This window comes from Sinohyriopsis cumingii, chromosome 10 (assembly GCF_028554795.1).
Source record: "Sinohyriopsis cumingii isolate HCF-2022 chromosome 10, ASM2855479v2, whole genome shotgun sequence".
NCBI classification, from domain to species: domain Eukaryota; kingdom Metazoa; phylum Mollusca; class Bivalvia; order Unionida; family Unionidae; genus Sinohyriopsis; species Sinohyriopsis cumingii.
This window is the reverse complement of record NC_142970.1, coordinates 27602060-27614776: the sequence shown is the minus strand read 5'-3', so window position 1 is coordinate 27614776 and position 12717 is coordinate 27602060. Positions and strand designations below refer to the sequence as shown.

At 33.4% G+C, this 12717-nt stretch overlaps 1 protein-coding gene across 1 annotated transcript; it reads left to right on the top strand.

Moving 5' to 3' along the window:
• Positions 1–668: 668 nt before the first annotated feature.
• Positions 669–8540, top strand: LOC149789808 (uncharacterized). The gene is made up of 4 exons (XM_089973130.1): positions 669–690; positions 4461–4610; positions 5442–5693; positions 8443–8540. The coding sequence occupies exons 1-4, from the start codon at positions 669–671 to the stop codon at positions 8538–8540; spliced, it is 522 nt and encodes a 173-aa protein (XP_089829256.1).
• The last annotated feature ends 4177 nt before the right edge of the window (positions 8541–12717 follow it).

Genomic DNA, 12717 nt, shown 5'->3' with positions numbered 1-12717 from the left:
ATAGCTAATGTAATTATTGCTTTGTTAATTTCCTCTCAATATATTAAAAGTCTGTGTTCCATTTATATATTTAAAAAAACTTGTATGGTTTCAAATATTCAGCATTACAAATCAGCTGACGTATCGAATTCGTGTTATAATTTTCTTATCGAACTTGTGTTATAACTTTCTTAACTCGTGTTATAAACGAGCTATTTGCCTTGCGAAAATAACTGAGAAAGAAGGATATATCAACATCTGACAAATTCAAATTGTTGAGTTGGTTTTCGTTAAAGTTATATAGCCAAAAATATGCAATTAAAATTAAAAATCAGAGAGCAAAGTGAAATGTTCCTTCTAGTGTATCTGAAATTATGGATAATGAATTTATATTATCAGGTATGAACAGTGCATTTAATTTAATTATTTGATATAATTTAAGTATGGAAAGTAAATATTATTTAATTCTCTGATATAATGTAAGTATGGACACTGAATATAATTATCTGATTTAATGTCTATAATTATTCGCCTAGTATGAACAAAAGATGTTAGACATATATAACTGATTCATTTGTTTAACCATAATGATCTTTAGTACAGCTAAGATTACTTCCTTTGTTGACTTTATGTGTCGCTAACCAAGTGTAGAACGGTGAACTATCCGGAACTGGAAATGTTTTGTGGGCATGAGCATTGGAGCTAAGGGAGGTAATTTTAGGCGCTACGATCATGAATTCCGTTGCAACCGTGAAACCCCCTATTGTTATTAGTCTAAGTGATTAGAGAGCGGGGGTCGCAGCTTCGAATCTCAGTCATGTCATGCCAAAGCCTTATAAAAACGGAACCAGCAGCTGCCTCGCTTAGCGCTCAGCATTAAGAGGTTAGTGCTAGGACTAGTCGGACTGGTGTCAGGATAATGTGACTGGGTGGGCCATGATGATACATGTTTGTAACATGATGACCATGTGCTAGAAATCACTATAAATTGCAACACTGCATATGACCAATTAATTTTAAAGCTACTTTAAAAATCCAAATGACAGTGTTCTTTACGTTCTTGATGATATATATGATCACATTATTATTAACGTTCTTGGTAATATATACGATCACAGTGATATTTACATCATTGGTAATACATACGATCACAGTGATATATACATTCTTGAGAATATAGAGGATCACAGTGTTATTTACTTTCTTGGTAATATATACCATCACCGTGTTATTTACATTATTGGTAACATATACGATCACCTCACCGTGTTATTTGCGTTTTTGGTAATATACTTTCACGATAACATATACGATCACATAGATAAAATACGTTCTTGGTAACATATACGATCATACTGATATTTACATTCTTGGAAATATATACGATCAAGGTGTTTTTTTACGTTCTTGGCAATATATACGATCACAGTGATACTTTTTTGGTAGTATATGCGATCACAGTGATATTTACGTTCTTGGTAATATACTTTCACGATAATATATAAGCGCTCTCCGTTACGGATCACTGCCATCCCACCTCTGTCTGCGTGGGTTCGAGTCTAGGATTCGGCCAATGTGGGTACGTGAGAATGCTTGCCAGTAGCTTCTCGTGGGTCGGTGGTTCTTCCCGGGGTTTTCCCGGGTTCTTCCTCCACCATTAATACTGGCCGCCAAGCATAGCCTATCGAATGCTGAAAATTGGCGTTAAACCCCACAACAACAACATTTGTTCTTTACGTTCTTGGTAATATATACGATCACAGTGATATTTAGGTTCTTGGTAAAATATACGATCACGTTAATATTTACTTTCTTGGTAATATATACGATCCCAGTGTTGTTTACGTTCTTGTTAATATATACAATCACGGTGATATTTACGTTTTTTGGTAATATATATGATCAGAGTGATATTTACTTTCCTGGTAATATATACGATCACAGTGTTATTTGTGTGCTTGATAATATACACTATCAAAGTGTTATTTTCGTTCTTGGTAATATATACAATCACAGTGCTATTTACGTTCTTGGTAATATAATACGATCACAGTGTTTTTTTAGGTTCTTGGTAATATATACGATCACAGTATTGCTTACGTATTTGGTGATATATTATGATCACAGTGATATTTACTTTCCTGGTAATATATACGATCACATTGATTTGTACGTGCTTAGCTATATTATAAGATCACAGTATTTATTTGCGTACTTGATAATATAAACTATTACAGTGCTATTTTCGTTATTGGTAAGATATACGATCACAGTGTTATTTACGTTCTTGGTAATATATACGATCACAATATTGTTTACATTCTTGGTAATATAGACGACTCCAGTGCTGTTTACGTTCTTGGTAATATATGCGACCACAGTGATATTTACGTTGTTGGTAATATATACTATCACAGTGACATTTACGTACTTGGTAATATATACGATCCCAGTGTTATTTCCATTCTTGGTAATATATATGATCACAGTGTTATTTACGTTCTTGGAAATATATACGATCACCGTGATTTTTACGTGCTTTGTAATATACACGATCAAAGTGACGTTTACGTTTTTGGTAATATATATTTTCTTTGTGTTATTTACGTTCTTGGTAATATATACGATCACAACAATATTTACGTTCCTGGTAATATTTACGATCACAGTGTTATTTTCATTCTTGGAAATATATTCGATCACAGTGTTATTTACATTCTTGGAAATATATTCGATCACAGTGTTATTTACGTTCTTGGAGATATTTTCGAGCACAGTGTTACTTACGTATTTGGTGTTATATTATGATCACAGTCATTTTTACTTTCCTGGTAATATATACGATCACATTGATTTTTACGTGCTTAGCAATATTATACGATCACAGTATTATTTGCATACTTGATAATATAAACTATCACAGTGCTATTTTCATTCTTGGTAATATATACGATTACAGTGATATTTACGTTCTTGGTAATATATACGATCACCGTGTTAATTACGTACTGGGTAATACACACGATCAAAGTGATATTTAGGTTCCTGGTAATATATATGATCTTTGTGTTATTTACGTTCTTGGTAATATATACGATCACAGTGATATTTACGTTCCTGGTAATATATACGATCACAGTGTTATTTGCGTTCTTGGAAATATATTCGATCACAGTGATATTTACGTTCCTGGTAATATATTCAATCACATTCTTATTTACGTTCTTGGTATTATATACGGTCACAGTGATATATACGTTTTTGGTAATATATACAATCAGAGTGATACTTACGTCCTTGGTAATGTATACGATCACTTTGTTCTTTACGTTCTTGGTAATATATACGATCACGGTGTTGTTTACGTTCTTGGTAATATATACGATCACAGTGTTATTTACGTTCTTGGTAATATATACGATCACGATGTTGTTTACATTTTTGGTAATATATACGATCACAGTGTTATTTACGTTCTTGGTAATATATTAGCATAATTTAACCTCAGACGTTTTCTTTTCTTGACTTAAATTGACATTATACCTTAGTTAAACTGAACCCGGAAAGAAACTAGCCATTAGTTCGGTTTAGTTCCCCTGCTGCGGCAAATACATTATTATTGATTACATTTTTCTATAACCTAAACTGTGTCATAGTGGTGTTTCGCTAAAACAAATAAATATATCATTCTCATGAATTGATTATTCATCTGTAAATCGCTTCATTCAAGCCTCTTTATATGTGTGAAACGAAGTAAACGTCTTAACCGCTGGAGTAAGGAAAAATACACTCCATAATGAAAAGGGTGGCATACTTTATGTAAACTTAACCGATAGAAAGTACAGCGGTGTTTCTATTATGCACACCAACCGATCTAATCAAAGCATTTTCAATAGTTCGGGCGAAAAAGTTACTTGGTTTTAGTTTATATTGTTATGCGTTATTTTTATTAAAAACATATTCTGAACTACAATTATAAGCACACGCATTGATCCTTAGCTGTCATTGAATGCAATATATATTTTAAATAGTATATATGCTATAAAATATTTACTTGCACACAATGTAGAAGAGATGTGTAGTGCATACTGTTATGTCACAGACGAAATTGTGAATTATAAAGCTTGGTGTTGATTTGAGATAAAAACGCAATTCAAGTGCCAAGAATATACTAATCCTTGAAGGGAAAATATAGCTTAACCAGTAAAAGTATAATGATTATTTGAAAAACACTTACAATTGCATAAGAGTGGAAAATAAATATCAACTAGAAAGTTTTGTAATATAGATATTTTGAATTATTTTGTTTACTCGTTTAACTTTGGATCTATTTTCATCAAATCGTGATTTGTAATGAGCCTAATTCCTAGTATTTTAATTTTTTTAGTTTTATTATTTTTCCTAAAGCTTAAGTAGATATATGATGTCATATTATTGTAAAAAATATTTTATGACATAAGTAAAATATCAGCATTTTTCAGTTTCATGTCCATCCGGCGACACATACGGAATTGTTAAGAATGGAAAGACATGTTCACAGTTGATATCCAGTGCGAGCTACGAATGTTATGACGCTACCATAGGAACCAGCTGTTGTGCTTCGTGTAATGCCATTGCAACAGGCATTTCCGGTGAGTACGGCCATATTGCAACGACATTATTTTATCACAAAATCAGTTATCCATTCCCAAGTTTTCTAAGTTTACAATTTATATACAGTTTCGATTTCTAATTAATGTTCATGTAACTGAATGAGTCTGTTTTAACCAGACTTTAAACTAGTCATATAAAGTTTTTAAAAATGCATGCATATATACATATATGCAAAACGCATGCATAATATTTACAGACATACATGCAGACATATTATTTTCATATGTAATACAAATATAATAAATCTAATGGTCTTAGACACTGATCCATGAACCATGGTTAAGGATAATATATATATATATATATATATATATATATATATATATATATATATATATATATATATATATATATATATATATATATATATATATATATATACATATATATACATATATACATATATATATATACATATATATATATATATATATATATATATATATATATATATATATATATACATGTACATATACATATACATAAAGATATATATATATATATATATATATATATATATATATATATATATATATATATATATATATACGTGTGTGTGTGTGTGAATGAGAGAGAGAGAGAGAGAGAGAGAGAGAGAGAGAGAGAGAGAGAGAATGGCTGGTAATGTTAGTTCTGGAAACAATTCGCAATAACCCGTTCCTTTAATTTTGTCCCAAAATGCAATCTGTTATAATTTGCATGGTTTCGATGCATGTAAAGATAGATAGACAGAAGGGGAACTGTTGTGAATGTGCGGTGATAAATACTTCGAGTTTTTGATCATTTGATATACACAATTCTTCCCGCAGGCTGTCAGTATGGAGACACAGTGGCCAATTGTATTGTCGTCCTGTGTCCTGTTTACCCTGATCCTTCAGAGTGCTGTTTTACATGTCTTACAACAACAACGTCAACAACAACAACAACTACACAAACTACAACGACGACAACTACGACGATTAGATCAACAACAACTACAACAGCGACGACGACGACACATTCGCCATCAGAGAACAATACCACAGGTTCTTCTTCACAAGCATCATTTAGTCTATCAACAAGTGCGTATTAAATAGGTTTATTCAAATTTTCTTTCAATATTCGGCGTTTGCAAGTTATGTTTTATAACTAGGACTTAAATAAGCATGAAGTAATTCATATTTTATGATCCAGTGAGACAGTTTAGGTTTAACTTAGGTTCGTTCTGTAATATTTAGACAGAAATAATAGCTCTCAAATGATCCCAAGGGATGTCTATTAGGTTCACTTTCAACATAATCGATGAACGGGATTTAACACACGTGCTTACAACTTAAGAAGACAGCTTCTTACAAGATGTATAATATGTTGAGCATCACCTGGTATTTTAGAAAAAGCATACGTGTGACTAATTTGGTATGTATCAAGTGTAAGGAAAAAAAACACAACTATAATTAGCATAAATTGATATGCGATACAATAAAAGAAATAATTAGAAACCCCTAACAAATGTAGGATAACAATTAAAACCTTTAACATAAATATTTATCATTCTGTATGTGTCCTCAAAATCTTGCAGATATCATAGCTGATGTAATATATCAATCTGCCCCCACATACATATCTATGTTCAATTATTTAAACAAGAAAGATTGTTTTTAAACTAAAACACGGATGAAAAAAAAATCTCCTGTGATAGAATCGTGCGTACATTTAAGGCCTGTATCTATTCTATATGGTTATGTAAACATATCATTCTGCGAAAAAATAACCAATATTTTTCAGTTGTGGTGTATATACACTACCTTACATTCTTTGACAGTCTAGAGCTAGAACGGAAACACAAAGATAAATACCGTCTAAAAACCTTTGTCTGCTACGCCATTTGTAAATATCACCTGCTTATTTGATTATTGAAGAATTTGGATATGTGTAGTAAAGCGAAATATGAATTATGTATTTATGTTTCTAATTTTACTTTATCTGTAGTATAAATATATCAAGTTCAGTCTGGAAATTATAATTATCATTGTTTAAAAAGAGCATGTATTAGTCTTCCAGTATGCGTCACTTTGGTCTTTCTCTAAAATTTAAGATTTCAATTTGAAATCTTGTACCGTTCACTGTAAATATACATTATTCTTCAAGATATGACGGTCCTCATCGTAGTCTGTTCGTTTTTATGTCTTACAATTTTGGGACTTTAAGGTACTTCCTTGCATCGTATTTCTCAATGTATATGTGTAAAATAAAGAGTACTTTGTCTGAATTATTTCTTTACAATTCATATGTTTAGCATACTGCTCAACATGGGCATAGTCTCGTTTTAATGATAAGGACACTACTGAAATATTCATCACTTCCGACGTTAACCAATACGAAAACGAACCAGGAACAGCAACATTTGTTCGAAGATGGCTGAAAGAAATCGTCTAGTTACTTCTATATAAGGCCCCTTATTATAACCCTTGCCCCATTTTAACGCGAATATTGTCCCACCATTTTCTTATAATGGGAGTATTGTCCTATCATACTCTTAGAACGCGGGTATTGCCATACCATACTCTTGCAACGTAGGTATTGTTATACCACGTTTTATAACGCGGATATTGTCATACCATATTCTTATAACGCGGATATTGTCATACCATACTGTTATACCGCGGGTATTGCCTCACCAAACTCTTATAACGCGGATATTGCCATACCATAATCGTATACCGCTCGTATTGTCCTACCGTTCGTTTATAAATACGGTTATTATCTTGGATATCGCCAAATTGGGTTAATGTTTGATTTACATTTTACTTCATTTATAACATATTAATTTAGCATTTATTTAATGACAGCAAAATATAGTTTTACATCATCAGCTACCTTATATCTGTGTTTTAATGCATTATCGTTACACGACCGTCTTGGATTTTTTTAAGTTTAAGGTGACCTCATTTATGACGCGGGTCGCTAAACAGAATTATAACGACAGCAATATATACATATGTATCAATAGTATAACAGCACATCACTAACAACAGAATCATATGAAAGAGCAATATATATTAATTGTATAGAATACTATATTTAACAGCACAGTCATAATGAAAAAGCAATATATATTAACAGCATAAAATTAATTTGAGAATCCTACTTTAAGAACAACATATATTTACAGTATATCATTAATAATACGTCAAGGTTTGAAATCCTTACCAGCATTCTAGAAAACCTCTTGCTGTAGAATGTCTTATTTCGTGTAGTGGCACATGTATTTGTTATACAAAGAAATCGGTTACAGTTAAAACTATAAGACAAAACTCTTCAAACCAAAACAAAGAGAGGTAAAAAATTACTAAAAATCCATTTTTGCACCTTGTCGTGTTTAGCTCCGTCGCTTTGACACCTAAGCGAAATCGGACTTTTTTACAAGTCTTAAATTTATCGAACCACAGGTAAACATGACTTTTCGTGTTGATGTATTTATATACATACGAACGAGTTTACTCCCAATGTCAAAAAGATGCCATGACAGTCTTTAAAATAATAAAGTAAAGTTGTACCTTCTGTATTCAACATAATTCAAAAGGTTATAAATGTTGTACAAGTTTTATATCTGAAATAAAACATGCCCCTTTGGCCAATTATCAGCTAGATTAGCTCTAATTTTCCCGTGGCAAGAATCGAACCGAAGCCGAAAGTAACTGCATTCATCGCCAAGTTCTCATGCGCCAGACTTCTAATCATTTTGGCCATTCCCCTAATCCCCAGCACTGGATGTAACACAGCTACATAAATTTCATTTTATGATATATGTTTGTTTCTTGTTCTTTTTAGATGCAGGTGTAATTTCTGGGGCAGTGGTAGGATCTATAACCGGAGCAGGTCTAATAGTTGCACTTACTTGTGCGGGTCTCAAGTTCTTTAAGGGGTAATTTTTTATAATACTAAGTAAATATGGACACTGTCCCATTCAATTATATATAGTTTGTGCCTAAACCATTGGCTGAACCGTGGTGGCTCAAAGGTTAGCGTGCTGGACGAGTTGCAATGATTGTGTGATGAGCTAATTAGATTGTATAGTCAGCTGGAGAAGGCAATTTAGAGAAATCATGCAGAGAGCTTGAGGGATCGTAAAATGAACGAAGAATGCGATCTGGAGAGAAAGTATAGCGAGCATGGGGGATCATTTGGTGAGCTGGAGAGATTGTAGAATGAGCTGTAGATCCTGCAAGTCGAGACGGAGAGATCATACGGTGAGCTGGAACGACCGTATGATGAGCTGGATATCTCTCAGGGAGAGATCGTTGGATGAGCTAGAAAGATCGTAGCGTGAGCTGAACACATTTTTGGTGAGTAGAAGATACTAAAAAGAGCTTGAGAGATCGTATAGTGAGCTGGAATGATCGTATGATGAGCTGGCAATTATTAAGGGAGACGTCGTAGGGTGAGTTAGAAAGATTGTAACTTAAGCTGGAGAAGGCAAGTTGTGCGGTGCGTTAGACGGTCGTATGATGAGCTGGAGATATAGCATAATTAGAGCTTAGCCCACGATCTCTCCAGCTCACCATACAATCTCTTCAGGCTACACGACGATCGCTCCAGCTCACCCATTTCGAACGATTTTGCTTGACAAGTATTTGAGCTATTTTGGCGTGGCACATGTCTAAAATAATTACAATAAACAAACTGCATTTAAGGACGAGCTGTGTGTTGCTTAAGCTAATGTAGCACTGATCAGGCGTGTCTTGTCAATTTCACGTTCTACATAGGCAGTAACTGCTATGTTTAATACGAAACGACAGTATACAATTACATTTTTCCTCCATTTCAGCCGGAAATCACGGCAAGTGGTACGATGTTCTTCCGTAAATGAAACGATTATATATACAACAAATGAAGACAATGAAGCTAATAATACAGAGAAGAATCTACAAAATGGAGTTATACGAGTAACACATACAAATGGAAGAATAACATCTCTGCCAAACGTTGAGGCCGTGGAGTCAGATTGACTTCCTATTCTCGAAATGAATCCATCAAAACTTCCACATCTTGTAATAGTAAAGACATAGCAAGCGATTCAGAGGAAGTATCTAAACAAATTACTGACGACTCAGAATCCCTGCACATTGCGGTTGCAAAAGTTATTCCGCTCGAATTTACAATTTATCGAGTGGACCTGAATATGCTGGATCACTGTCCTATCCGGACATATATGATTATTTAATTACATGATTTTATTCTATGTTAAGCATATACACTGAGTAAAATCTCTTTATTCTACGCAATTGTTTCCACACGAGTCACTAAAACTGGCAATAATGGAGAAAAAAAAAAATCTAAAACAAAATCTAAGCGATTTATTCACGCTTTTTTGTCCTTCTATAATCGTCCTTGCATTTACGTAAATAGTAGTCCAACCATTATCGAGCAGCCACTGACGCTACGGCAGAAAAATTCGAGTGGTTAAGATAGTTGGTCGTTGAAGAAACGTTAAATGATGTGAACTGATGTATAGACATTTTGTTAATTGGTTATGATTTTATGTGCTTTTGGCATATGTAAATTACGTTTCATTGTCCGAATAGCTAATAGTGTTGAAGAAGGTTGTATATAACTCCATTTGTCATTGTGATGGCTGCTTTGAAGAATCATTTGTTGTTCTTGTTTGATTTGTTCGTCAAATTCCACCTTACAGTGCTTGCCAATGCTTATAAAATGTATCTTGAGAGATGTACACGTGTAATCAGCCGTAAATGCTTGATGTTGACGCCTAGCGATATAATGCCCAAATTTGAATGCATATTGTACAGTAACCTGAGGAGTCCCGGTTGTCCGAGTGGTCTAAAATGTTCGCGGGTACCGATCAATGTCACCTCACCTTTTTCCGTATGTGTTCTAATATCGGGACTGGCCAATATAGGTATACAAGAAAGTTTGCCATAAGCTTCCCGTGGGTTGGTGGTTCAAAGAGATATTTTAGCGAGTTATTTTTCCACCAGTTATAATGGGAACGTGAATAGCCTATCGTGTACATAAAACTAACATTAAGCCCAAAGAAGCCACAGCAGCAAGATAAACCATAACATTTTTATTTTACATTTTATATACCTTCTGTGCTGCGGTCAGCAAACAATGTCGACACCAACTCAGAATGCATGCTTATAATAGAACGTGCTACACCTATTGTTTGTTTTAGTATGACAGGAAAATCGTCTAGATCAAATTTTGTACTATCGAAATTGCTTTGCTACCATGCACATTTATTTCGATTATTTTAATTGTTTTTCTTGCTTTTTCTTATTCTTTTTCTTTTATTTTTGTTTTTGTTGTTTTTTTTGTCAAACATTATATCTGCAATTTAATCTATTTCAAAACGGTTCCCAATTGGTCTATATGATGATTCTGTTCTTGCGAATGCTTTCCAAAACATCAGTATGATCGTCCTGCAAACTATATACACACGTGTATATTATATTGGAGTATATTAGACATTTAACTGACCTTCATTTATAACAGCAATATCAAATGAACATGCGAGAAATAATCGATATTATCGATTATAGGTTTGCAAGTCACTTTATTTTCATATAACATGAAAAGCGTTTTTTCACTATAAGCCGCTTTAATACAGTCCTTTCATAAGGTGGGTATTGTCATTGATCCAGTTAATTACGTAACAATGGACTATGTGCAATATACCCCAGTGTAAGGCAAGCTCATCTATAGCGATGGGACACTTTATGGCTTGAACAACGTTAAAATTTGCAACATTGTATCAAATAGTTTTAATTTTATATCAAAATTTCCATGCATACTGTTGCTTATACTTACCCTAACTGATCGTGAAAGGATCGTGTTCCAGAAAATGAAACTTTAACACATCGGAATAGAAAATTCTGATTCTTTGATCGTTCGTTAAACTTAAACCTCTTAACAATTATATCTTATACTTTACGCAGAATGCTCAATCGTGTCATTATTGCATTTGTGAATGTTTTTCTTTTTCGCGTATTTAATCAATACACTTTTTTGTTAAGACATTATATTACATATTTAAATATCATATGACGCAGATTATACAATGTATGTATGTATGTATGTATGTATGTATAATGCAATATATACACATGAAAATACGCCCACAAAGAATAGCACGTGAGGTTTCATTTCGGCTGGGAAGATACACTAACCAAAACTAATGGAAAATACCAATATAAAAAGAAACAACTAATGGAAAAGACTAATATAAAAAGAAACAACTAAATGCCAACAAAGGTCTCTATTTTTTATGAAAATGACAAACTATATTTGATTCAAGCTGTTTTGTTATTTGAGGTGACATAGCTATCTACGTCAGTGAGATGAGACTGTGTTTCAATATAGAGGATATAAAATGGGTAATGATATAATATCAGATTTAAGAAATGAGTTGAATAATTCCAGTTTATACGGGATTGGAAATTATTAAACGAGTTTCATAAAATTAGCATTAAAGCATTACGCATTTGAGATTCTGTATATTACATTTTTATTGAAGCGTAATTTGGATAGAGTTTGGAGTTTGGATAGTTAAAAGAACCGATGATTTTATGAATTTCATTAATTATTTCGCTCATTTCTGCGGCGTGAAACAAATAGTTCCTGATGGCATATTGGTACAAATATTGAGAGATCGCTGAAACCACCAAACATAGCAAACTATGACACCTTTTGCTAGCGTCTGGTCCGTTACTATCCACATTCTTTCATTCTACCCTGATACACACGAGAGACCCGGGAATAGTAAACCTATTGACACACATGCACAATGTTATTCCTGTACTAAAACAAAAGCTACCAAAGTGAGCAACCACTATCCAGCTGCACAATTCCAACGCAAGCTTTTGAAAACCACAGACATATGATGCACGCTTGTAACGGGTAGGAAAGCAGCCCAAATACATAACCAACATGGCATGGTTACCGAGGCTACATAAGGATATGGATAAGGGACCGACTTCATGTACCTAACCCTAATTATAACCGTTTGACGCATCAGTCGGCATACAAAGACGATAACACATGTACCTCAGTCAAAAACAGGTATCATGTTCTTGGGTTTATCTG